General features: G+C 37.9%; 1 protein-coding gene across 6 annotated transcripts in view; it reads left to right on the plus strand.

Annotated features, from left to right (window-relative positions):
• Nucleotides 1–22954, plus strand: part of Ggnbp2 (gametogenetin binding protein 2) — a 35663-nt gene extending 12709 nt beyond the window's left edge. For 3 of the 6 annotated variants that reach the window (XM_038325252.1, XM_038325255.1, XM_038325253.1), the window contains 10 exons: nt 1488–1586; nt 5888–6001; nt 14634–14843; nt 15893–16067; nt 16656–16850; nt 18397–18544; nt 19516–19641; nt 19728–19876; nt 20780–21028; nt 22316–22954. In XM_038325252.1, the coding sequence (XP_038181180.1) occupies nt 1488–1586; nt 5888–6001; nt 14634–14843; nt 15893–16067; nt 16656–16850; nt 18397–18544; nt 19516–19641; nt 19728–19876; nt 20780–21028; nt 22316–22519 (1669 nt within the window). In that variant the 3' untranslated portion in view covers nt 22520–22954. Of the gene's footprint in view, nt 1–1487; nt 1587–5674; nt 5801–5887; nt 6002–14633; nt 14844–15892; nt 16068–16655; nt 16851–18396; nt 18545–19515; nt 19642–19727; nt 19877–20779; nt 21029–22315 lie in introns of all 6 variants that reach the window. The other 3 variants (XM_038325256.1, XM_038325257.1, XM_038325251.1) reach the window with 3 other exon arrangements.
• The last annotated feature ends 1318 nt before the right edge of the window (nt 22955–24272 follow it).

Genomic DNA, 24272 nt, shown 5'->3' on the forward strand with positions numbered 1-24272 from the left:
GCTTCTGTAATGATTCTTAGGTTTGTGGTATAACGTATAAGCAGACCAAGATACTTCTTGTCAAGACTAATGGCTTACCAGGACCCACACAGTTCAAGGAAAGAACCAACTCCCTAAAGTTGCCCTCTGAGCTTAACTTGTGATTGAACTCACCCAGTTGCATACTTGCATACATACATACATACATAAATGTAATTAAAATAGTTTTGGTCTTTAAATTTATTATTTATTTTTATTTTTGGTTTTTCACAACAGGATTTCTCGGTGTAGCTTTGGAGCCTGTCCTGGAGCTCACTCTGTAGTCTAGGCTGGCCTCGAATTCACAGAGATCCGTCTGCCTCTGCCTCCTAAGTGCTGGGAGTAAAGGCGTGCAACAGCACTGCCTGGCTAACAGTTTTTTTTTTTTAAGTTTTTTTTTTTGTTGTTGTTTGTTTGTTTTTAAAGTATAACAAATGATTTCCTTTTACTGAGATGGGCAAGACTAGGCAGAAATTTTTCAGTGTTCTTTTGCATATGCTAAGTTAGATTTTAATTGGATATCAACAATATTTTCTGTGTCATTTACTAAGTATCAGCAAGAAAAAGTATTAAAAGACCAAACTCAGAGGCTCTTCAGTTTGGAGGTGACAGGGCTTTGGATTTTAACTGCTTGGGGGGCGGGGAAGAAACTTTAGAGGAAGAACATAATTTGATATTATGATTTAAAAGGATTACTCTTGCTGCTGAGTGAATTCTAATGTAAAAGGCAATGGTGGCACTATGGAACCATTTTGGAAATTGTAATTAACTAGAGATTGGTAGGCTCAACAAAGGAGATAAGTGATAGGATTGTAGATATATATGAAAATTATAAAAGTTAATTGACAAGCTTTACTAATTGGTTGGATGTGTGTGGTATGTAGTAGTATTACACATTACATATATTAATTCTGTATATATACATTCACTATATGTTTTACATTTATTTGTGTGCGCTCACATGCAATAGCTTGTGTGAAGGTCAGTGGACAACTTTAGGGAGTCAGTTCTCCTACCGTGTGAGTCCCACATCATTAGGCTTGGCAGCCAGTTCCCATTACCCATGATCCATCTTGCCAGCCCAACATTGTATAGTCATACAAAATTTTTGTGGTTGACCTCTCAAAGATAGTATGTATTTGTATAACATTTGAGCAAAGGAAGCTGGGTGAAAGTCATGTAAGCAGTCTCTAAAATGTCAGGGTGTCAGACACATGGTAGGTACCAGGAGAAGAGTGATAGTCTAGGGAGAGAAAGCATTGCTTGAAGTAGGTTTCTTCCAGCTGGACTGGCTAGAAATGGGGCAAAATTAGTGTAGACAGCTTTGCATCAGAGTTTATTGAAGACATGTTCAGGATAGGTAATGTCTCTACTACTGTTAAATATACTTCTCACAAAAAGGCATCAAATAGAGATTTTCAAAATTTGAAAGAGAAATAACAAACCTTTTATGGTTCATTTTTCACTAGGTCCAAACTAAATGATATGATAGATGCTATTCCAAAAAGTAAGAAGAACAAGCGATGTCAGTTGCACTCCTTAGATACACACAAGCCTAAACCTCTGGGGTAAGTAGAAGTAAATACCAAAATGCTTCATTGATGTCTAAGTATATAAATGTTTGTCATATTCAGCAAAAATGATAATACATTGCTAGCTGCATTAATTGGATTACATTCTGACATATGTCAAAATAAACATGTTCTTGGTTTCTATTGGCTTTTCTGCATTGAAACTGTAAGGTTACTGACTTTTAAGTTTTCTCCTTAAGTGTGTTTTACAAGGAATTTTTTGAGAAATTTATATCACTGATTTTAAAGTTTTCAAAGTAGTAATATTCTTTGATCTGTAACTGTCATGTTTAAATTATTTTTGTCTTATTTCTAGGTTTTCCTAATTTATTAATGATTTTAAAAAGCCTTAATAAGTTATAGTAGTGTGTGTTTGTATAATTAATTTTCAGTTTTCTTGGTTTAGTATATAATACTGGTTTGCCCCTATTTCCTGGCATAGTGCCTCAGAGTTTGCTGGTTTGCCTTTAATTACTACTTGGGGAGGATAATTTAAAGGGAATTTTAAAGAAAATTTTGTTTGGAGGAGGATAAGGTGAAATAAAAGTGTTCTAAGTTTACTTAAATATATCAATGTCTTTGGAACCATCTTATAGACATTTTCCCTAACATAAAGACCCAGATACCCAGGTCTTCCTATGCCCAGGAAAAACAATGTTTTAAAAAATTTGATTAGCCGGGTGCTGGTAGTGCACACCTTTAATCCCAGCACTCAGGTGGCAGAGACAGGTGGGTCTCTGTGAGTTTGAGGCCAGCCTGGTCTACAGAGCGAGTTCCAGGACAGGCTCCACAGCTCCAGTTTTCCTGTCTCGAAAAAACAAAAAAAAAATAAAAAACATTTATCAGGGCCCAGTCTGTGGCACAACACTTGGAAATGGATGCAGGTGAATCCCTTTGAGTTTGAAGCTAGCCTGGTCTACAAGTTCTAGGCTAATCAAGGCTACATAGTGAGACCCTGACTCTCAAAAATAAGCAAAACAAAAAAAAAAAAAATCAAGAAAGCTGTTAAATACAGAGAAGTAGAAAGACCATGAAGTAGAGACTTAATATTTGAGACAGCATCTCAGTATGTTGCCTAAGCTAGTCAGGATCAAGTGATCCCCAACCTTAGCCTTCTGAGCACAAATAGAGACTGTAGGCACTCCTCCCATCCTGCGTGCCCTGCTCAGATGCAGTGCTTACCAAATTTTGAAACATTTGTGTCACTCATCTATCCGCCTTTTTCTTTGCTGAAGTATTTAAGGAAAGTTCAAGGCACCTGCTATTCTCTGTTCACATACATCTTTAAAACAGATGAACATTTTCATGCCCACAAAGGGCATTAACTATATTAACAACAGAGTTAACTATAATTATCTAATACCCAGTTGATACTCAAGATTTCCTTATTGTGTCTAACAGTATCTTTTTGCATTGGTTTGTTGAGGTAGAATCTAAACAAGAGCCATATATTCCAGAGTATCTAAATACAGGGTATTATGAAACCAACAAAGGTCTTTATAGTCTAGAGTAGCTCCTGAGTAAGTTATTTTGCATTCTTGTGGGATTTTGTTGTTACTTGAAAACGGTCTTGTGCAGCCCTGGCTGGCCTTGAACATTCTGTATAGTTTGTATAGTGGAAGTTTACCTTGCACTCCTGATCCTGTCAGTACCTCCCTAGTACTGACATAGCTGGCATGGACTGGCTTCTACATCTGTACGTGTTTTTATCAGTATCGTTCGATAGAGAACTCCTCTCTAAATGCTCATTTCGGTCTCAATCGTCCCATTAGAAAATGAGCTAAGCAGTATGGTATAGTTTAAAAAAAAAAAAAAAAAAAAGCCTGCCTTTTGGTTTTGTTTTCTTCTCTTCGGTTTTGTTGTTTGCCTTTTCTTTTTTGTAGTTCTGAGGATTGAACCCAGGGCTTCACACATGAGTACTAGTCAGGTATTCTACCACTGAGTTACACTTTAGCCTCTTTATGTATATACTTTATTGAGGACTAATAAAAAGCAATAGATAGCCCAGCATCTTATATACCTGTTCTCAATGCTATTTTATGTGAAGACCAGTTCTTCCTGTTTTGTTCCAACTTCTACTCTGCTTTGCCAGATACCTATTTCTTTTTAATGGATAAGTAGCTACACCTTTCAATCTTGTAGCTTTCAAGTAAAAAAATAAATCTCTGTAACCTTCATGTTCCCTTTCAGGTACAACTTCTCTACATGGAAAGTCAATTTTTTTGAAGATTGTTTATTGAATGTGAAATGAATATAAATGGAGCTAGTTGATCTTAAGGAGTGTGACTTTGCTAAGATAGCTTTGGTTATTCCCCAGTGTATGTAGATAGTAGTCTGATTATAGTCTGTTTAGTCAGGATGCTTTGAAAGGCTTCCACAGTTGTTTGCTGTTGGAAGTCCTCATTTTATGTTCTTTCCTGTTTCCTAACCTCAGGTTTTTGTTAAATTTTCACACTTTTTTTCCAAGGAAAGAATACTCGCTGGGTTTCAGCTTAATAAAGAGCAGTGATCCGGTCATCTTTACTGAGTGTTCTTTTAGCTGTGCAAGAAGATCCTAGTTATTTTCTGTCTGGAAGTTTGGTATCTGAAAGAAAGATCCAGGCCAAACTTATAGGCCAGTAGTTAGTGATTAAGGGCAAGGTAATATGAGAAAACGGTATGTAAAATTATGTAGCAAGAGCAGAGAGTGCTGGGAGATTCTGGTTAATGGTGCAACAGAAGCCGCTGATCAGAAAATTGAGTATGGCCAAATTGGTAGGAGGAAGCTGGTCTGGTCAGCTGTATTGAATGCTCCTGAGTCACTGAGGACCCCATTGTGGACACTGGTTTAACAGCTCTGATGAAGAGCACAGCTGGTGGTTGAGTGGAGGCAGAGTCTAGATTGGAGTGGACAGAAGATGAATACTAGATTGTAGTGGGTTAGATCGAATGGGAAGTACAGGAGGAGGAGGAGGAAGAGGAAGTGACTTTGAAAGAATACTCTTCAAGAAGCATGTCTTGAATCACCTGAGGCCTAAGGCCTAGATCTGATCTCAGTGGGAGGTCACTTAAACCTACTGTCAAAGAGGAATTGAGAATTGAGAGAGGGGATTTAACTTGCAAGGTAGATCAGGAGCTGACATTTCACTGTCTGAGTAGGTAGACCTGAACCTTCGTTTGGCCCTTCCCCCTTAATGGGGTTAAAGTGCTGGATTGTATAATGACATGATGTTAAGCCAGGAGTTGAGAAATACTTATTTAGTTATGAAAAGACTCAGGTTATTCCATCTTAAGCAAGTGTGACATTTAATTTCTAGGATTGTAATGAGACCTGCAGAAGATCAGGCAGGATCCAGTTCAGGATTAGCAAAAAATCTAGAAGACTATTCTTGACTGGAATCTAGACATTTCTGTAGGAATGCACAACTGCCACACAGCAAAATGCACTACCAATGCCACACTGAAACTAGTTGGGGAGGAGGGCTGGGAAATTCTCAGTAAGTTTAAAGAAATTATGTTTGTAGTACTTCCTATTAACATGGGCTGTATAGTTTGTGCATCTTAGCCTGCTATTTTTATTAAGTATAAACTTAACATATTTTTGTTAGATTAATATATGACTTTCATAGCTACTTGGAAATGTGAAGGTAGATAAGTTTTGTTGCCATTGGCTAGCTGTAAATAAGAGTGCCTTAAACAATAAACATTTAATGATCACATTAAATAGAGAATTTTCAATTGTTTAAAGATCGATCCATGTTTAGTAGGTGAAAAGACTGTAACTTTTTAAGTACCATTTTGGCTTTAGAACATTTCAAGTGTATTTGCTTGTAAAATGCTCAGCATATAAACCAGTTTCTATTTTTATAACTGTAAATAATGTGAAATAATATAAAGTAACTTGAGTCAAGTGTTTGAAATAAACATATGAAACACATTAAATAACAATGTATTAAGATCAAATATGTAATCTGTTATTCAAATTTGCAGTTATCTTACTGATTTTTTTAATATGTTAAAGAATTCATGATTTTAACATAGACCTTAGAAATGATTTCTTCAGGTTATCTCAGTGTCACTAAGCTTTGTACCGTACTGTACTGCAGTGAAGGGAGCAGTAGCAGTGTCAGTTCAGAGAAGTTAAGTACAGATAAGAGAAGTAGTGAAGACCACAGGAAGGACAGCAAGTGTAGGATCATTTTCCATTATGGACCTTTCCAGGGAACAGCCAGGTAAAACAAAGCACTCCTTTATTCTGCCTTTTTAAATCTTTTACCTCATATATGCCTCCTTGTCACTAATACTCACTCTTCTTACAGAGGATGTTGGATGGATGTATGGGAACTAATGTCCCAGGAATGCAGGGATGAAGTAGTTTTAATTGACTCCAGTTGTCTCTTAGAAACACTAGAAACATATCTGCGAAAGCACAGGTAAGTGCAAAGTTTATTATGACATAGTGGGGAGGGTATCTTAGGTGTCAGTCATTCAGAGTAGCCTATCACTGGCTTCCTTTGTATAAAAGTATTCCAGTATTCTTCTGTTATTATCTGGCAATAGGGGTCATGGTAGTTAATTTCTCAGTGAGGTGCTTTTGCGTGTTAGCCTGCCTTCTTATCTCTTCTTTTTAAAGATTTGTTATTATCATTATGCATTTTTTTTTGAGACAGGGTAGCCCTGGAGTGCTGGGATTGCAGTCATGGGCCATCACACCCAGTATTTACTATTTTTAAGTATGCGTGTGCGTGAAGCTTGCAGAGACCAGAGCTGTTGGACTCTTAGAACTGGAGTTATAGGCAGTTGTGGGCTGCTTGACATAGTTGCTGGGAATCAAAATTCGGTCTTTCAAGAGTAGTGCTTATTCTTAACCATGGATACTATCTCTCCTGTTTCTTTTGTTTTTTTTTTTTTTTTTTTTTTTTTTTTTGTAATTTTTATTAGTTATTCTAGATTGGTCTTTCATGAAATACGGGTGGATTGAATATATTAAAGGTATAGTTAATCACTTTAGGAAGAATATATTAATCATATTTGATGTTTTTTCAAAATTAAATTAGCAGCTTTTTTGGCCTAGAGTTGTAGCATGCATGCGCTCTGGGTTAGATCCTCAACCCAGCATAAACTCGGCATGGTTGAAAAGATTGTAATCCCAGCACTTGGGAGGTAGAGACTAGATGGTCCTGAGTTCAAGGCAGCCTGGGATACAAGCGACCTGGCTTTCACCTAAAAAGCTTTTCATTTCCTAATTTGAAATATTTCCTGTTTGTCAGAGTCTTTAAATAGAGTTAGAATGTATTTGTTTCATGTAACCTCAAATTTTTCTTTTTAGAATAGTGTTACAAAGGAATTTTTAAAGTGCTATTAGCATTTGGAACCCTTTAGGAAAGGAAAGAAACTGGTAAAGGAATCCTCTAGTGATTGCATTGTTATTGGGGCCAGTTCTGTTGTTACAAATTTGCTACATTTGACTTGGGACTTTGCCTTCACTTTAAAAAACAAGAATTATAAAAACAGGTGTTAACAAAATTGATGTTTAAGTGGCAACAAACTAATGAACTGCATACTCGGTTCCTTTTTTTTTTTTTTTTTTTTTACTTACAAACTTTCTCATTTTTGTCTTTTTGGTTTGTTATCAAAAAGTAAAAAAGTAGACAGTGTACTGATTATTTGGATTTGGGAGAGGAGACTAAATACAAAATGTTTGTCCTATCTCTTTTAAGTATGAATCGGTTTACCCAGAAGGTATCTTTGGGGTTGTATAACAAACTAATGTTCTGAAGTTTCCTGTGTTTTGGTTTTATTTTATTTTACTTACTTTTTTAGTTTTCTTTTTTTTAATTGATTTTTATTGAGCTCTACATTTTTCTCTGCTCCCTTCCCTGCCTCCCTTCCCCCCTTCAATCCTCCCCCAAGGTCTCCATGCTCCCAATTTACTCAGGAGATCTTGTCTTTTTCTACTTTCTACTTCCCATGTAGATTAGATCTATGTAAGTCTCTCTTAGTGTTGGTATTGTTGTCTAATTTCTCTGGCATTGTGGTTTGTAGGCTGGCTTTTCTTGGTTTTATGTTTAAAAACCACCTATGAGTGAGTACATGTGATAATTGTTTTTCTGTTTCTGGGTTACCTCACTCAAAATGATGTTTTCTAGCTCCATCCATTTTTTCTGCAAAATTCAAGATGTCGTTTTTTTTTTTTTTTTTTCTGCTGTGTTGTACTTCATTGTGCAAATGTACCACATTTTCCTTATTCATTCTTCGGTTGAGGTCGAGGGGCATTTAAGTTGTTTCCAGGTTCTGGCTATAACAAATAAAGCTGTTATGAACATAGTTGAACACATGTCCTTGTGGCACGATTGAACATCCTTTGGATATATACCCAAAAGTGGCATTACTGGGTCTTGAGGAAGGTTGTTTCCTAATTTTCTATGAAATCACCACATTGATATCCAAAGGGGCTGTACCAGCTTGCATTCCCACCAGCAATGCGGAAGTGTTCCCTTTCCCCAACAACCTCTCCAGCATAAGTTGTCATCAGTGTTTTTGATCTTGGCCATTCTTACAGGTGTAAAGTGGAATCTCAGAGTTGTTTTGATTTGCATTTCTCTGATGACTAAGGATGTTGAACATTTCCTTAAGTGTCTTTCAGCCATTTTAGATTCCTCTGTTGAGAGTTCTCTGTTTAGGTCTGTACTCCATTTTTTTTTTTTAATTGGATTATGTGTTCTTTTGGTGACCAATTTTTTTGAGTTCTTTGTATATTTTGGAGATCAGACCATTCTGTAGGCTGTCGTTTTGTCTTGTTGACCATGTCCTTTGCTTTACAGAAGCTTCTCAGTTTCAGGAGGTCCCATTAATTTTTTTCTTTCAGTGTCTGTGCTGCTGGGGTTCTATTTAGGAAGTGGTTTCCTGTGCCAATGCGTTCAAGTGTATTTCCCACTTTCTCTTCTATAAGGTTCAGTGTGGCTGGCTTTATGTTTAGGTCTTTGATCTATTTGGACTTGAGTTTTGTACATGGTGATCGATATGGGCCTATCTTCATTCTTCTATATGTTGATATCCAGTTATGCCAGCACCATTTGTTAAATATGCTTTCTTTTTTCCATTTGATATTTTTTGCTTCTTTGTAAAATATCAGGTGTTCGAAGATGTGTGGATTGATCTCTGGGTCTTCTATTCTGTTCCATTAGTCCTCCTGTCTGTTCTTATGCCAATACCAGGCTGTTTTTAGTACTGTAGCTTTGTAGTAGAGTTTGAAGTCAGGGATTGTGATGTGTCCAGAAGTTATTTTATTGTACAGGATTGTTTTGACTATCCTAGGTGTTTTGCTTTTCCATATGAAGTTGAATACCGTTCTTTCGAGGTCTGTGAAAAATTTTTCTTGGATTTTGATGGGTATTGCATTGAATCTGTGGTTTTATTTTAATAAGGAGATACCGAGTATTTTATAAATATCTTAAGAAAATTTGATTAGAAAAATTTTATATGTAAAAAAGATAACTTGAGTTTGCATAGAATTTGTTCTAGCCATTAAAACTTTGTAACAGTCTTTTTTGTTTTGTGTGTATATACTAATACTTGTGCATGGATGTGCAGTTCTACAGCTCCTGTGTGGTGGTTGGAGGACAACTTGGACTCACTTTTTTCTTTACACCTTTACATGGGTTTGGGAGTTTGAACTCAAGGTGCTAGGACTTCAGGCCAAGCGCTTTTACAATGGAGTCATCTCAGGTTTTTTATTATATATATATTTGTATGAATTTCAACGTATGTTTGCACACCACGTGTGTGTAGTTGCTTATCGAGGCCAGAAGGGGGCGTTGAATTCCCTGGAATTGGAGTTACAAAAAGCCATTAGTCACCTGATATGGGTTCTGAGGACCAAACCTGGGTCCTCTGCAAGAGCAAAAAGTTTTCTTAACTCCCAAGCCATCTTTCCAGGCTCCCTATGCCTCAGTTTTTAAGACAAAAATAATTACAGGATGTATACAGGGTTTACTATAGGATTAGGTTAAATCGTGAGGACTGATGACATAGTAAAGTTCACTTCGGATGCTTTGACAGTGTAATACGTGTCAGTGTTTGCAGATCCTTATCACAGCTCAGCTCTTACAGCTTCCTTTCAGTTTTTGAGGTGTAATCTGTTTCAGTTGGTTTCTAAATGGCCTTATTATATACTACTCCCTCCTTATTCTCTCTCTCTCTCGCTTCTGTTTCTGTCTGCTTGTCATCAAGCCTGATAACCCAGAACCTTCACAGAGGAAGGAGAGAGATTTGACTCCAGGGTTTTTTTTTTTCAATATTTATTTATTTATTATGTATGCAATATTCTGTCTCTGTGTATAACTGCAGGCCAGAAGAAGGCACCAGACCTCATTACAGATGGTTGTGAGCCACCATGTGGTTGCTGGGAATTGAACTCAGAACCTTTGGAAGAGCAGGCAATGCTCTTAACCTCTGAGCCATCTCTACAGCCCAGACTCCAGGAAGTTTTATTCTGACCTCTACACATACGCTGATGCTCGCCCAGCCACTTTGCAAACCCTCTCCTTCCTTCATTCCATCCTTCTAGAAGTCCTTCCATGCTTCCGTCCTTCTGTTCTTCCATCCTTCTGTTCTTCTGTTCTTACTTGGGATAAAGTCTTGCTGTGTTGCTGAGGCTGGCATCAAACTCCTAGGCACAAGTGTTCCTCCTGTTTCAGTTTCTCAAGTAATGAGGGTCACATACCACCATATACCCAGATGCCCTCCTTTTAAAAGTCTGAATAATGTCCAAATATAGAATACATTTCCTTTATTCATCCATTGATGAACATCTAAATCATTTATAATCTTGGCTGTTGTGAATATTGCTATTGTGAATGTGGGTCTGCCAAATATACATAGTTTATTCCTAGAAGTGTGAGTGACTTCTTAATCATAGTTTTTTAAAATGTTTATTTATTTGTACTGGTGTGATATAAGCATGCTACATATAGGTAGAGGTCAGAGGGATAGCTTCTAGAATTTAGTTCCCTTCTGCTATGTGGGTCATAAAAGTTAAACTTAGATCTCCAGGCTTGGCAGCAATCAGCACATTTACTCACCAAGAAGCCATCTCACCTGCCTCTGCAGTTTTTATTTTGAGGAACCTCCATCCAGGCTTCCATAGTGTTCTTTTTTTTTAACTTTTTTTAAACTTTTTTTTTTCTTTAAATAGGCTCTTACTAAATATCCTGATTGGCCTGAAACTAACTCTGTAGACCAGGCTGTCCTTGAACTCACAGAGATCCACCTGCCTCTGCCTCCCGAGTGTTTAGGATTAAAGGCATGCACCATTGATCGCAGCGTGTTTTTTTTATGTTCCTACCCACAGCATGCAGCAGTAATTTCTTCACGTTCCTACTACCACTGGTTTTTCATCTGGGTGTTTGTTTCACTTGTGGTTTATTGATAGTAACTATCTTAGTAGGAGTGAGGGCACTAATTATGGTTTTGACTTTGCATTGGTGATGCTGAGAATTTTCTCACATGCTTACTGGCCATGTGTAGTGATGAAGTGACGGTGGGCTGCGGGCAGGCCTGCTTTTCATCCCGTCCAGCTCCTGCATGGCTAGTTTTGTGCCCGAAATAACAACACACAAACTGTATTCATTTAAACACTGCCTGGCCCATTAGTTCCAGCCTCTTATTGTCTAATTCTCACATCTTGATTAACCCAATTTTAGTAATCTGTGTAGCACCATGGAGGGTGGCTTACCGGGAAGATTCTAGCTTACATCCATCTTGGAGAGGAGAGTCATGGCGACTGCTTGAGGCATCTGACTAACTTCCTTCCCAGCATTCTGTTATGTCTACTCCACCTATCTAAATCCTGCCCTATGGAAAAAGCCAAGGCAGTTTCTTCATTAACCAATGAGAGTCCTCCATCAGCCATGTGTGTATCATCTCTGAGAATATGTTACCCAGGGGCCATGTGAGCTTCTATAGACCTGCTCATTTTTTTAATTGGGTTTCTTTTTGGACCTAGCATGGTAGTTCATGTCTATAATCCCAGCACTTGGGTTATAGAAGCAGGTAGAACTCTGTTCTGCATGTTTGATCCCTTCTTGCTCTCTAAATAGTGAGTCCCATAATAGCCAGGGCTACATAGTGATATCCTGTTTCAAATTTTGGGGAGTATGTAGGTAATTTGTTTCTTTGTTTTGTTTTTGAGATTGGATCTCACTGTACCTCTGGCTGTTCCGGAACTCAGAGATCTGCCTGCCTCTGCCTCCCAAGCACTGGGCCTAAAGGTGTGTGCCACTAAGTCTAGCTAAGAGGTGGGATTCTTTTGAGAATTTTTTTTTTTTTTTTTAAAAAACACAGTGTAGCCTGCTTGGGTTTGACCTAGAACTTGAGTTGTAGACCAGGCTGGCCTTGAATTTAGAGAAATCCTTCTGTTTCTGACTCCTTAATACTAGGGTTATAGGCATGCACGACTATGTCTGGTTTAAGAAACATACCTGCCTATATATGTAGCTGTCTATTTTATATATCTATATGTGTGTGTGTGTGTGTGTATGTGTGTGTGTGTATGTGTGTGTATTATTGATCCAGCATCTGTACATTAGGCTTGGCTTCCTCTGTGTTGGGATTACAGGTGTAAATAACTGTTTAATTTACAGGAATTTTTTATATTCTGGATATTAATCCCTATTCAGATGTTTTCCCTGATTCTGTGGTTACTTGTCCACTGTTTACTCTTTTTGTTTCTTTGGTTTTTTTAGAGACAGGGTTTCTCTCTGTAGCTCTGGCTGTCCTAGAATTCATTCTGTAGGTCAAGCTGGCCTCAAATTCAGCTATCTATTTGCTTCTGCCTCCGCAGTGCTGGATTTAAAAGTGTGTGCTACCACCTTCTGGCTTCCTCATTTTTTTTTTTTTTTTAGTATTTATTTTAGTAGATTGTTCTTATTATTTGTATGAGGAGCCTCATGGGCATTAGAAGAGGCATCAGATCTCTTCGAATTAGAGCCAGACAGCTGTGAGCTACTGTGTGGGGGCTGGAACTGAACTCCAGTTCTGGGATCAGCAAGTACTCTTAATTGCTGAGCCATTTTTCCAGCTTTCCTTTGCTACTTGAAGCTTTTTTTTATGATTTTTATTTTTATTTTATGTGTATTGGTGTTTTGCTTGCGTGTATGTCTGTGTGAGGGTGTTGAATCCCCTAGAACTGGAGTTACAGACAGTTGTGAGCAGCCAATGCTATTTACAGCTGAGCCATCTCTCCAGTCCAGCTTAGAAGTTTTTAAGTTTAATGAAGTATATTTTGCTTTTGTTGTGTTTTGATATCATATCCAAGAAATTGTTGTCTAGTCTAATGCTGTGATGTTTTCCGCCTGTATTCTAAGAGATTTATGTCTTTAGGTTTTAATATCTGTTTTAATATCTGTGTCTTCAATCTATTTTGAGTTAATTTTTAAATTTCCCCTTGATCATTTTCAAAGCATTAGTGAAGTAGAGTGATTTAATGTGAGTCTTGTCAGTCTTACTGCCTGCTAACCTTGTAGGCTTAAATATCCTCTAATTTAACATGTATTTATTTCCTTAAAGAAAGATAATTATCTTTTATGGGGACAGAAAGACCTGAAGGCAGTAAAAAATAATACATGATAGTTGCAAGAATAAATAAAATAGTAAGAAGCGTAAGGCAGAAATAATAGGCAGGTTGGTGTGTGCCTGTAGCCATTGCTACTTCCACTTTCTGGGGAGGCAGAGGCAGGAAGATTTTTACAAGCCCAAGGTTTCAGGAATGGCCTAAGGAGTGTAATGAGCCTCCTCCACCCTAGTGTGTGTGCATGTGTATATAGACGAGAGGTTGATACCAAGTTTCTTCCTCTGAAGCAGGTCTCTCACTGAACCTAAACCTGGAGCTTGCCGTTTTGCTAGACTGACTAGCAAGTAAGCCTCAGATCTCCCTCTCTTGCTCTCCAGCTCTAGGCTACACGTGCATGCTGTCAAACTCATCTTTTTATGTGGGTCTTCATGCTTACATAACACGCTCTTTACTCACTGATTCATTTCCTAGTTCCCCCTTGTTCTCTTTTTAAGATATATTTTTCTTTTAGTTCTGTGTATGTCTGCGGTTATGTGCACTGAGTGCAGGTGCCTACAGAGGCCAGAAGAAAACATTGAATCTCCTAGAGCTGGAGTTACAGGCATTTGTAAACTACCCAACGCTTCAGAACATGCTGGTTCTGAGTTCAGGTCCTTAGATCAGGAAGCACTTAACCCTAGAGCCATCTTTTTTGTTGTTAAAAGGTTTCTTCTCTCTTCTATGCTATACTTGAAATAACAATACTAATAATAATTCAGGCAACTTAAACCAGGGGAGAACACTGAAATGAACTGACAGTGAACGTCAGCTACACTGGCTGGTTCCATATTTAATAGTAGGACTAGGAAGAAGTCGGACCTAAGAAAATGGTGTTGCCTTGGAACACTGAGTTTAAGGAGTTGTCTACTAGGAGTCTCACAGCGTCTCACATGGTTTACATTATGGGTATAGCCTTCAGGCAAGAAGAATAGAGTCTGGAACAGAGATCTTGGTCATGAATCATCTTCATAAACTGAAGCCATGGATGTGTACACTTGGGTGCAGGTGATTACAGAATTTGAGAAATGAATTTAAGTCAGAGTCAGAATTTCTTGTACATCACAGTGAGACTCTGCTGAGAGTCTATCCTGGTTCTTTCTTGTTTTGTGATTCAAAACTAGAGAAACCAGATTTTGTGGATCATGGTGATTGTATATTTGTTAGTTGAGTACTTTGAAGGCAGGAGGATCACATGTATTTTATGAAGCATGCATATATCTGCCTTATTCGTAGCCCATGTCCTTCTCCAATTTAAAATCATTTTCAGTCGACAATGCTGCTTGCATTCCATGTAATCCTTAAATTTGCATTTAACATCTATGTTTTTATTTTGTTTTTATTATTTTTGAAACTTTATAGTTATGGCTGGTTTTGAATTCACAAAAGATCTACCTGCTTCTGGAGTCTTACCTCATTCTTAATTTCAGAGTTTCTTTGTTTTTGATTTTTAACAGGTTTTGCACTGATTGCAAAAATAAAGTTCTCCGAGCATACAATATCCTCATTGGTGAACTTGACTGCAGCAAAGAGAAGGGCTACTGTGCTGCACTTTATGAAGGCTTGCGGTGCTGTCCACATGAGCGACACATACATGTTTGCTGTGAAACAGACTTCATTGCACATCTCTTGGGTCGTGCTGAGCCAGAGTTCGCAGGAGGGTATGAGTATGTAGTTTGCTAGAATGGGCTATCTAGCGCTTTGCTTCATTTTATTACTCAAAGTTTGTTTCTATCACCTCTGCCTCACTACATAAGATATATGTACAGATTAAGGTGTTTTGTAAAGATTGATTTCTTAATTGAATGAAACTATGGGAAAAGTATTCTGGTGTTTGGTTTGATCCTCTGCTCCTCATTTCTGGAAAAGAGGTAGGCTTTTACTATAGATTATCATTTTTTCTTAAAAATGATTGAAAAGAATGTTTCTTCATGCATCCTGCTTTATCATGTTTAGATTTTATTCTCAATGATGGTTTTTGCATAGAAATTAGGTTTTTGCAACAGGGAGTTAAGAAGTGCTTTTTTGAATGTAATTCATGGACTGTGTATATTATTATTTCATTATTAAATGGTAGACAGCCTAAATTAATACCTCTGGCTTTGTAATGAGAATGAAATTGGAATTAAATTATTCATAGTTATACATCAAACCCATTTTCCCTTTGGGTTTTATGTCAACTCTCTTTTGAGTACTGGTTTTCAGCTAGAAGTTGTTAAATTCAAAAGTTCACTATAGTACTGTGAATACTTCTGCTAGACTGGCACTAGAAGGCCTTGTCTTGATTGAATCACTTTGGAATTGCCTCCCCCTCCATTCATTTTCAAACCAACTTACCAAAAAATGGTTAAATTTTACTATAACTGGAAGTTGAAAGGAGTCTACCATGTCTACTATTAGATACATACTTCCATGACTTCTCTAGGCTCTAAAACCCATTTCCTTAGAGCCATTTCCTGAATTACCTTACTTTTACCAATATTAGAATTCAGTTCTTGAATGTACATTTCTCAATGGTTAAAATTGTGTGTGTGTGTGTGTGTGTGTGTGTGTGTGTGTGTGTGTGTGTGTGTGTGTGTGTGTGTGTGTGAGATAGAGAGGGAGGGAGAGAGAGGGACGGACAAACAGGCTGGCTGGCTGTGTTTAAAGTCTGGATTTTCAAGTTTTACTGTTTCAGTTAAGGAATTAGGAATTAATGTTGAATTGTCCTGAATAGGCGAAGAGAAAGGCATGCTAAGACAATAGATATAGCTCAAGAAGAAGTTCTGACCTGCTTGGGAATTCATCTTTATGAACGACTGCATCGGATCTGGCAAAAACTCCGGGCTGAAGAACAAACATGGCAGATGCTCTTCTATCTTGGTGTTGATGCTTTACGTAAGAGCTTTGAGGTAAGAGCAAGGAATTCTGACTGGGATTTATTAGTCATGGCTTAATCTTTTTTCTTTTTTCTTTGGTTTTTCAAGATAGGGTTTCTCTATCATAGTGTTTCTGGGTTCAATCCTCCATGATAAGGGGATGGGGTACGTGTATATAATATGGATAAGTAAAACTAGAATATTGCTGATTTGAATAGCAGTGTGGTTTTTTTCTTATAATGTACAACTGTTCATTAACTTCTTGAGTCAATTTTTAAGACATTATCATTTAAAATATTAAAACATGTGGACGTCTCAGTTTGATCTTCAGCATGCAAAAAAAATTGAAATTTGTTTTTGCTGTCCATGGTGGCTTATGTATAGTTCCTGCACTTGAAGATTGTTGCAGAAGTGCCCTGTGTTTAAGGCCAGTTTGAGCTACAGAGTGAGACTGCCTCAGAAAACAACAAAACTTGAAGATGTGTATGGAGACTGAATTTACTACATAAAATAGTAGTGTTGTGTGTGTGTGTGTGTGTGTGTGATATTTAAAGTGAGAATTCCCTTGGAAAGATGAAGGAAATTATGACTGATGTTCACTCACCTTTGTTTTTACAATAGATGACTGTGGAAAAAGTACAGGGTATTAGCCGCTTGGAACAACTTTGTGAGGAATTTTCAGAGGAAGAACGAGTTAGAGAACTCAAGCAAGAAAAGAAACGCCAGAAACGGAAGAACAGACGAAAAAATAAGTGTGTGTGTGATATTCCTTCTTCCTTACACACAACAGATGAAAAGGCAGTAAGCCAAGAGAAGGTGTGTGTGCTGCTTTGGGTAGAAGGAAGACTTTGTATTTGGGTATTTTACTCTGCTTTTCTAGATACGAGTTCCTGTAATGTGTGTATTGACTTTTCCCCCATAATCATGTGTGAGCCGCAATATTTAATGCATGCATTTGTTTTATAAAAGCCATGTGTTGGATAGTTATCTCTCTACAGCAAAGTCAAAATATGGAATATTAGCTTTGTGAATGACCTAGACCAACTTTAGAATCTCCTATCTAATAAGTACACAATAAGTACACAAACTTATTGTGGATTGTACTTAATCAGGGTTTACTATAATAAATAATTAAATTGGAGGAATCATAGATAATTTAAATTGTAAGCCTACTTTATATTAAATAAGATTTAAAAAATACCATGTGCACATAGTGAGACATCATCTCAGAAAAAAAGTAAGTTTTCAACATTTTGACTATTGTTTCAAAATGTAAGGGATTTTTGTTTCCCCTTTTAATTATGGATGTCAAATACTTTCCTTTTTTTTAAAGTGACAAATTGACTATTCATTTTTGAGGAATTAATTTGATAAATACAAATTTGAATAAGCATAGTTTGTCTCAGATTCTTTGAAGTGAAATTATTGTTCTTAGTTCAGCTTGCAGCTCAAATAGGATAGATTTCCTTGAGAGAGTTCTTATAGCTTGGGCATGTGTCAGAAGATTTTTGCTTAATGTTTAACAAGGGAAGGATACAGTGACTTCCTGTGTATTTCACTTGTGCTGCTCTTGACTTACTAAGGCACCATTGCTGTTAGATTAGCAGTGAAAAGGAACATAGTAACATTGTAGTAACTCCTTTGGGGTAAGAAGACAGAGCATTGATAACCTAATTTGCTTGATACTGTTAACTTTATTTTTTTTGAAGGTATTTATTTATTTGCTTTGATCCCCCGCCCCTTTTTGATAACTCTTGTTTTCTGATGGTTTATAGTGAAGTAGCTTAGTACATTTTCTTTTCTTTTTTTCTCATTTTTCTTTCTGGGACAGGGTTTCTCTGTGTGGCCCTAGTTATTCCAGAACTTGGCTCTGTTTACCAGATGGTGTGTGTCACCACTACCTGTTCCCCCCCTTTTTTTTTGTTTTTTTTGTTTTTGTTTTTTTGAGATAGGATGTCACTCTGTTGCCTAGACTAGTCTGGAATTCACTATGCAGCTCAGATTGGCCTTAAACTTGCAACAGTAGCCTGACATGGTAGTGTATACCTTAAATCCCAGCACTTAGGAGGCAGAGACAGATGGAACTCTGTGAGTTCCAGGCCAGCCTCATTTATATAGTGAGTTCTAGACCAGCTAGGGTTACATAGAGAAACCATTTCTCAAAAACTTGGGACAGTCCTCCTGTCTCAAATGCTGGGATTACAGAAATGAGCCTCTGGCTAGTTGCAGTGATTTTTTTTTTTTTCCATATGGATACTCTTCATTTTTTAATCTTATAACTGCTTTTTAATTAATTAAAAATTAAAATTTAGCCCTTATGGAAGTAAATCTTTTTATTGTCTCTTAATGTCCATCCTCAAAGGAAACAGACTTCATTGAAAATAGCTGCAAAGCCTGTGGCAGCACTGAAGATGGTAATAGTTGTGTAGAAGTAATTGTTACCAACGAAAATACATCATGTACCTGTCCTAGCAGTGGCAATCTTTTGGGGTCCCCTAAAATAAAGAAAGGTGAGTAAATAAATCTTTTTAAAAATAACTCTTGCTGGACCCTGTATGGGTCTGAGCTAGGGCCTCTTCATATACGTTATGGTTGTGTAGCTTGGTGTTCTTGTGGGACTCCTAACAGTGGGAGTGGAGGGTGCCTCTGACTCTTTTTTGCCCTTGCTTGAACACTACTGTAGACTAGCCTACTGGGTGCCTCATACAGCCTTGATAGGAAGGTATGTATCTAGTTTTATTGTAATTTGTTATGCTGTGTTTTCTTGATAACCCTGAGGGGCCCACATCATCATCATCATCATCATCATCATCATCATCAGCTGCAGCTGATTTACAAGACACTTACCCCAGTCCAGATCATATGCTAACCTGTTGTATGTATGATCTTACTTCATCTTCATAGAACCTAAAACACAGTCTATTATCCTCATTTTTGCAAACTGCCGTGTTAATGCTGGGAATAGAACCCAGGTCCTCTGGAAGGGCAGCCATTGCTGCTAACCATTGGGCCATCTTTCCAACGTATCCACCACCATCCCCAGCCCTGCCACCAGTAAAACAAACAAATGAAACCCCAAGTCTCTATTTTTCTTTTAAGTATAAGTGTTCTTAAGAAGATTTTTTGGAATTAGAATTTGATTTTGTTTTTTGAAACAGGATTTCTTAGTGGTCCTGACTGTCCTGGAACTCGCTGTGTAGACCAGGCTGACCTCAAATTCAGAGATATGCCTGTCTCTGCCTCCCAAGTGCTGGGATTAAAGGTGTACACTGGCACCACCTTGCTGGAATTAGAATTATAAAGTTGCTTTATCACCTCAAAAGTACCATACAATTTAGTCTGATATTTAATATTTCTTTTCTTACAAGAAACATAACATGTAAATATTAGTCATATTTTCATCACTTACTTTCTGTAGGCAATAAGATTTGATATTTTTCTCTGGACTCTGAATTTTTATTTTTACTTGCTCTATTTTCAGGCGTATCTCCACACTGTAATGGTAGTGATTGTGGATATTCATCTAGCATGGAAGGAAGTGAAACAGGTTCTCGAGAAGGTTCAGATGTTGCCTGCACCGAGGGAATTTGTAACCATGATGAACATGGTATGCTCGGGTTTAAGATTCCTAATTAATATCTACTACATGGCTTATATAACATCATAAATAGGAAGGGTTATTAATTTTTGCAGGTGAAGATTCCTGTGTTCATCACTGTGAAGACAAAGAAGATGATGGTGACAGTTGTGTTGAATGTTGGGCAAATTCTGAAGAAAATAATACAAAAGGAAAAAATAAAAAGAAGAAAAAGAAAAGCAAAATGTTGAAATGCGATGAACATGTAAGTGTGATTTGTAATTAGTAATTTTTATAGTTGAAAACAACCTATTTTCTTTGAATTGGTGGTGGTACAGGCAGGCCTTTAATCCCAGCCCTTGGGAGGCAGAGGCAGGCGGATCTCTTGAGTTTGAGATCAGCCTGGTCCACAGAGTGAGTTCCAGGACAGCCAGAGAAACCCTGTCTTTTAAAAAAATGTTTTATATAGTTGCATTGCTTGTTCATCTTGTGGGTGTGGATATGGAGGAGGAAGTGTTTATTTGTCCAGAAGTTCAAGTGAGTCACAAGTCACAGATCTGGTTAATACTTTCTACTTTACTTCATAATTTACAAAAAATTTCCTTTAGATATATTTATTTTACATGTATGAATGTTTTACCTTCATGAATGTCTGAGTAACTTGTGCATGCAAAGGATAGAAGAGGATGCAGGGTTTCTTGGGAATTGGAGTTTGGATGACTGTGTCACCATGTGGGTGCTAGGAATCGAACCTGGATCCTCTGTTAGGTGCTCTAAACTCCTGAGCCATCTCTCTAGAATCTATCATTTTAATTAGCTATATAATCTTGAAAAACTAATAAATTTAGTTTTTCTGTTTGCAAAAATGAGGATAATAGACTATGTTTTAGGTTCTATGAAGATGAAGTAAGATCATACATATAACAGGTTAGCATATCATCTGGACTGGGGTAAGTGTCCTATAAATCAGCTGCAGCTGTTACCTAGTATTACTTCTCAAAACTTGAAACTTGACTGCAGATTTTTTGTTTTGTTGACTGTCTTATCTGGAAGCATAGGCTAACCTGGAGCTCACTAGCCACCTGGAAATTTTTGGTTTTCTTTGAATAATAACTGCTACTGTTTTTGTCCCCTTTTTTCCTTGGGAAATTTCTTGTCCTGGTTTCAGATCCAAAAACTTGGAAGCTGTATTACAGATCCAGGTAATCGAGAGACCTCAGGAAACACCATGCACACAGTGTTTCACCGTGACAAGACCAAAGATGCACATCCTGAGAATTGTTGCAGCGCTGAGAAGGGTGGGCAGCCATTGCCTTGGTTTGACCATAGGAAAAACGTACCACAGTTCACAGAACCTACAGAAATGTCATTTGTTCCTGACTCTGGAAAAGGTGCCAAGAGCTTAGTTGAACTTCTTGTAAGTAGTTCATGATACCTTAATGTGAATTGGGGGAGATATTAGAAGCTTAGGTAGGGAACAGAGAGAGGTTAAGAAACGAAAGGTGTTTATTCCATTGTTCTTTGGGGACTTCATTTCTGTTCTTCCACTCATGGCTTTTGTAACTGTTGTGGAGCACATTGTCTTGTTGTTGTTTGTCTTAAAGTTAGACCAGTTAGGAGAGTAACAAGTGGCAGTATAGTACTCATCCTTCTATACCCGAAAAAAATATTGAATTAGTATAATCTCAGCACCCCAAAGGAAGAGGCAGAAAAGTCAGGAGTTTGACTCATGCTCAGCCACAGAGAGAAGACATCCTGGGATAAGACCGTTTTAAGTCCTCCATACCCCCCACCCTGCGCCAAAAAAAACCTTAAAATAATAAAAAAGAACCTGAACTAAAGCTTTTATTCCAAGTTAATTCCTTCAGGTGGCATATAGGAAAGTATGATTGGTCTTGGGAGAGTTGTAAAATTGATATCACCTCCTGAAACTTCAGCTACACTATATCGGATGTCAGTGTCCCAGTGTGTAATGTGTGCTGATGCATGAAAAGAAAGACAATTGCTATCCCTTCCATTAAGTCCTGGTGGAACTGTCATTTGGAATATTAAGGATTCTATTGTTGCTTGTTTTATTTTTGTATATGTTATAAAGTTTAGTGGTGATTCTATATAACATTTTAAGTAAAAAAAAAAAGTTAATTTGTAGAGATAAAAATCTTTTACTTAGGCCTGGCAGTGGTGGCACACGCCTTTAATTCCAGCACTTGGGAGGCAGAGGCAGGTGGATTTCTGTGAGTTTGAGGCCAGCACAGTCTACAAAGCAGGTTCTAGGACAGGCTCCAAAGCTACAGAGAAACCCTGTGTCAGAAAACCAAAAAGAAAAAAGAAAAAAGAAAAAATCTTTTACTTAATGTATAGAGACAAAAGTTTCGACACAGGATCAGCTAGAGATAAGTCTGGTTATTTAAATATTGGTTGAATTAGCTGCATCCATCTCTTTCTGTCCAGTTGTTTTAAAGGCAGAAGGTGTGGTGATGGTCAAGTAGGCTCAGGTGTATAAGGGGTGATTATAGATACAGTGTTTCAAACCAAGCTGGATTTCAAAGATGGGATGCCATGATGCTTATTTTGTAAGCATTCCAATTAGAGATCACATGACTGGGTTGAGACTAAAGGTAGCCTGCTTTAATTTGTAGTTGCCCCACCAAGTACAGCATTTTGCATTTTTTGTCATGGTCTTAACTGCTGCTTTAATTTGCAGGATGAGTCTGAATGTACTTCAGATGAGGAAATCTTTATCTCACAAGATGAAATACAGTCATTTATGGCTAATAACCAGTCTTTCTACAGCAATAGAGAACAATACCGACAGCATCTGAAGGAGAAATTTAATAAATACTGCCGCTTAAATGACCACAAGAGGCCCATTTGTAGTGGCTGGTTGACAACGGCTGGAGCAAATTAAATAAATAAAATAGCTCTGTCTTTCAATGAAACACACAAGATGACTACTGCGCCTTCTCTTTTAAAAAAAAAAAAAACTCTTAATTTAGTGACTTCTGGCAAAATTTTATCTTAAATCAATGTGATTCCTTGTTTTGGGAGACGGTGGAGGTAACCTCATTCATTTGTTCTTTCTTCAGGCTTGTGTCTTTAGTTGCGTGGCTGCGCAGGCCTGCTTATGATTTAAGCCATCTCTTCATTAAACGTTTCTCTTCCTGTGAGACTTACTAAAGCAACTTAGTGGCAAAAGTAATGTTGTACTTACACCTCTGTACAGAAATGACAGTGAGCTGGATATATGGTTTACAGTAGACATCCACTTGCAAAGTGTCTGGACGCAATGTTAAAGGCAATGTGCAAAATTTAAAATAAAGAATATTTATTAATACGCATAGTAGAATGTGGTGTACATGTTTCTACTCAGTGTGGTGGCGCTTTAGTATTTGCCACTTGTGAACTTTGTACTTGGCTGGTATTGATGGAGAGATCATGAAGAGCAAATGAAGATAGAGATGCAGACTGTTCAAGACAGAATTCTTCCTCTGGTGAAACTTGACATCTGAGTAAAGCAGTTTCTAGTCTTGTTCTTAAAGAATAAATGGCTTAAATACTGGCTAGCATCTTCCTTTCTCATGAAACTTGAATTGCCACACTAGAGGTTCCCAAAGAGGTAACAGAAACACCTTAAATTCAGAGGCTTATATTGCCCTAAAAGAATGAAAACGAAACGTTGGAACTCTTCATCCTCTGAGACTGCGACCTGGGAAGGACGCGTGAGAGCTGACCACATGGGTTGTACCCAGCCTTACTTGTTTTCCACTGTAAACTCAGTGTGGCTCACAGCTCCCTGCTGTCACAGCTGAGTGCTGAAAGGGAAAGGTTTTCGGGAGCAGCATTTTGCTGCCATGATAGGTCAAATTGGTGATGGGGAGATGGCAGTTAAGATGCTTCTAAGAACCTAAGTTCCAGCAGGGAGGTGGTGGCACATGCTTTTAATCCCAACACTGGGGAGGCAGATGGAGGCAGATCTCTTGAGTTTGAGGCCAGCCTAGTCTAAAGAGTGAGTTTCAGGACAGCCACAGACACACAGAGAAACTCTGTCTCAAAACCCAAAAAAACAAAACCTCAGTTTTATCCCCAGAACACTAAAAAGAGGAGAGACTGTGTAAGGGATGAAACTGGGTAAATGCATAAAGAGAAAAGGACTAAATTTGTTACATACTGTATGAAACTGTCAAATAATAAAGTAAATTGGATTAAACAAGAAAAAAAGTGCTGGGCATTAGAGACCTATCCCTGAATTTCTCTTACTGGCTTGCCAACTGGACTCGTGCTCCAGGCCAATGAGAGACCCTGTCTTACAGGAAGTGGGGTCAGTAAGGTGATGGCAGTGGGAAGAAGGTGCTTGCCACTAGGTCTCAGAGCCTGAGTCTGATTCCTGAAATCTACATGGAGAGAACTGACCCTCACAAGTTGTCCCCCCTCTGGACTATAGGTCCAACTCCTGCAACCATAAAGAATGACTATATGAAGAAGGTAGATGGACAGGTTTTTGTTTGTTTGTTTGTTTTTGAAGACAGTTTCTCAGCGTGTAGCCCTGGCTGTCCTGGAACTTACTCTGTAGATCAGGCTGGCCTTGAACTCGGAGATCCATCCACCTCTGCCTTCTGGTGCAGGGATTAAAGGCACCACCGCCACTCGGGCGGCAACATCAG

This window comes from Arvicola amphibius, chromosome 4, assembly GCF_903992535.2.
Source record: "Arvicola amphibius chromosome 4, mArvAmp1.2, whole genome shotgun sequence".
NCBI classification, from domain to species: domain Eukaryota; kingdom Metazoa; phylum Chordata; class Mammalia; order Rodentia; family Cricetidae; genus Arvicola; species Arvicola amphibius.